Source organism: Loa loa (genome assembly GCF_000183805.2).
Source record: "Loa loa unplaced genomic scaffold supercont3.792, whole genome shotgun sequence".
Taxonomy (NCBI): Eukaryota; Metazoa; Nematoda; class Chromadorea; order Rhabditida; family Onchocercidae; genus Loa; species Loa loa.
The window spans coordinates 6,297-8,838 of record NW_018108972.1 but is presented as its reverse complement, the minus strand read 5'-3'; the positions used below and the strand labels follow the sequence as shown (position 1 = coordinate 8,838).

At 30.6% G+C, this 2,542-nt stretch overlaps 1 protein-coding gene across 1 annotated transcript; it reads right to left on the bottom strand.

Annotated features, from left to right (window-relative positions):
- Window positions 1-1,267: 1,267 nt before the first annotated feature.
- On the bottom strand, window positions 1,268-2,043 carry LOAG_14534 (hypothetical protein; the record flags this gene model as incomplete). Its single annotated transcript, XM_003150029.1, has 2 exons — window positions 1,722-2,043; window positions 1,268-1,580 (listed from the first exon to the last, which is right to left on the bottom strand). Coding segments are annotated over exons 1-2 (315 nt in total), but the record flags the coding sequence as incomplete, so codon positions are not given.
- Window positions 2,044-2,542: the final 499 nt, after the last annotated feature.

Here is a 2,542-nt window from a genome sequence, read left to right as displayed (position 1 = left end):
TAACTAATAAAAACTATAACTAATATAACCTATATTAGTTAAATATAACTAATATGACTTTTTAATATAACCTTTAATATACAAGTAATCTTTACATAATTTACCCCATATATTGTAAAATATATTATAAAGTAGTACCTAGTCGTATAAGTCGATTAACTTTTTCTCTGGTAGTTTGAATGGCTGAATAATTTTAAGCACCGTATCTCAATGTTTATTTTGTACATCATGCACAAACGAATCAGTTCCATTTACTGTATTCAGTTGTCATGTTTGTAATTTTTGCTTCAATGCTTCTACTGTAAACTTTGTTCTTCCTAAAAATAGAGAGGAAGCAAATTCCTGTCTACAATGAGAACAGGCTAAATATGTCCACAGTCATCCACGACCAAAAGATAATTCAAAAACATTTTTTCAAAAACATTTTAAAAGGCTTATTTACATGGAGAATGAAATCAGATATTTTTACTAAACTTTTTGCCAGAAAAAGACAAAAATTACTTTTTTTTGTTTTGCTATTTAATTTTCTTTTTTTTTTCTAATAAAGATCAAGGAGAGAAAAAAAACTACAAATTTAAATTAGTGATATATCTATTCTAATAATTAAACGAATATCATATGGTTAACATAAAACGTGCCAATGAATAAAATCATTTTTCTGTTGTGGAAGCAATTTGTTCAGCTAGCACAAAATTATCTAAAATTTTACTAAGCGAAAAACTCGAACAAGAAAACCTGCAGAACTGCCAATGTACGCGTTAAGTTGTTCCTTCAAATATTGTTCCGATAATTCAAGTTCAAGATGTACAATACTAAACGGTAGGAATTTCAACAATAACAAATTACTTTTAATCTTTCCAAAAAAATTATCGTTCCTGAAGAAACTTGCCAAACTTATGAATTAAGCTTGTCAAACTTATAAATTAAGAAGTGTCACTTCTATTCAATGAGTTATAATATTTACCTTAAATATTTGAGTATTAGTAGATCCACGTGGAATAGACGTCCATCATGGTCACTCAGAAAAAAGAAACTCAAGAAAATTAGTGAGTGAAGTATAAAATAAGTAATAAACTCAAAAAACGAAAAAATCATAAATGTACAAAACGTATATCAAATCAACACTCTGAAATATACTTGGTGATAATTATTAATTTGGTCAAATGATTTCTTAGTTGACCAGTCAGCTTTTTCATGTGATATTTAATTCTCCATTTAGCTTAAATCTAGAGAAACTTGAAAAAGCAACCTTAAGAAACATAAAAACACCCCCGCATCCACTGAACCTTGTATGAAATTTTGTTGTTGCTGAACTTCCTAACTTGCATTTGAATAATTTGCACCACTATTTTGAACAGTGTGCGTTGCTCAATCCCAGAAGATGTCGACAACTCAAGGATTGGAAATGCTGTTGAAGGGTGTGGTATCATGCTAATCTTGGTAATACTAATGGCTAACAGTTGTTCTGAACCAGTATGATGGAAAATAACTAATAGCAAATCGTAACTAAAACTTTTGCAATTTGATGAACTCAAACAAACAACGATTTTCTTCTCCAATTTATTAATATCCGTTTTCCGCTCGGCAAATAACGCTTTACTTCTTTTCTCACACAAATCTACTTTATAATTTAGGAACGTAATAGAAGCAATTTCAGAAAATATCAAAAATATAAAGATCTTTTTTAAGTCAAAATTTCGCAATCACATGAACGAACCTACCATGATGGACTATGCCAGTGACAAAAATTCTGTAGAACATATTTTGTTTGAATAGGAGTCAATTGCTCCAGCCATACCTGTTACTATTACATTATACATGCTGGTGGCTAAAAATCCTAGAATGGCACGAATTATCGGTATTCATGAACTGCACCTCATCAGATGAATCAGCACCATTTAACTATTGCTGAAGCATTTCAGCATTTTCCTCACCCTTCAGTGGACCACATCGATCATCCGGTATGCGATACAAATAACAATAACCAATATCATATCCTAAACACCTTTTACCACTCAAAGCTAAATTAGACTTTAGCGAGACCGGGAAAAAAAATCAAACATATGCACAATCATTTAAAGAAACTGGCCATTTTCATAGCTTCCTAGTGTCACGAAATACCACTTTTGTTTTTGCCATGAACTTTAATTTTTTAAACCATACCTTTTATTTGCAATTGTATCTTCAGTAGCAGTACTTAATTGATGCTCTTCTGAAAAATAGTGTTGAATGAATCTGAACATCTCTCTATAATAATGGAATATGTACAAGTGAGTGAAAGGTATGCAAAAATGGTTATTGGACATGAGAATAAAAGACATGCAAAAGTGATGTCAGTAATGAAACATGCACAAGTAAAGTGAACGAAAAGCATGCAAAAGTAATGTCAGTAATGAAACACGCAAAAGTAAAGTGAACGAAAGGCATGCAAAAATAAAGATATTAATAGAATATATACATGCAAAGTGAATGGAAGGCATGCAACAATAAAGTTAGTACAGTGAAATGAATAAAAAGCATGCAAAAATGATGTCAGTAATAA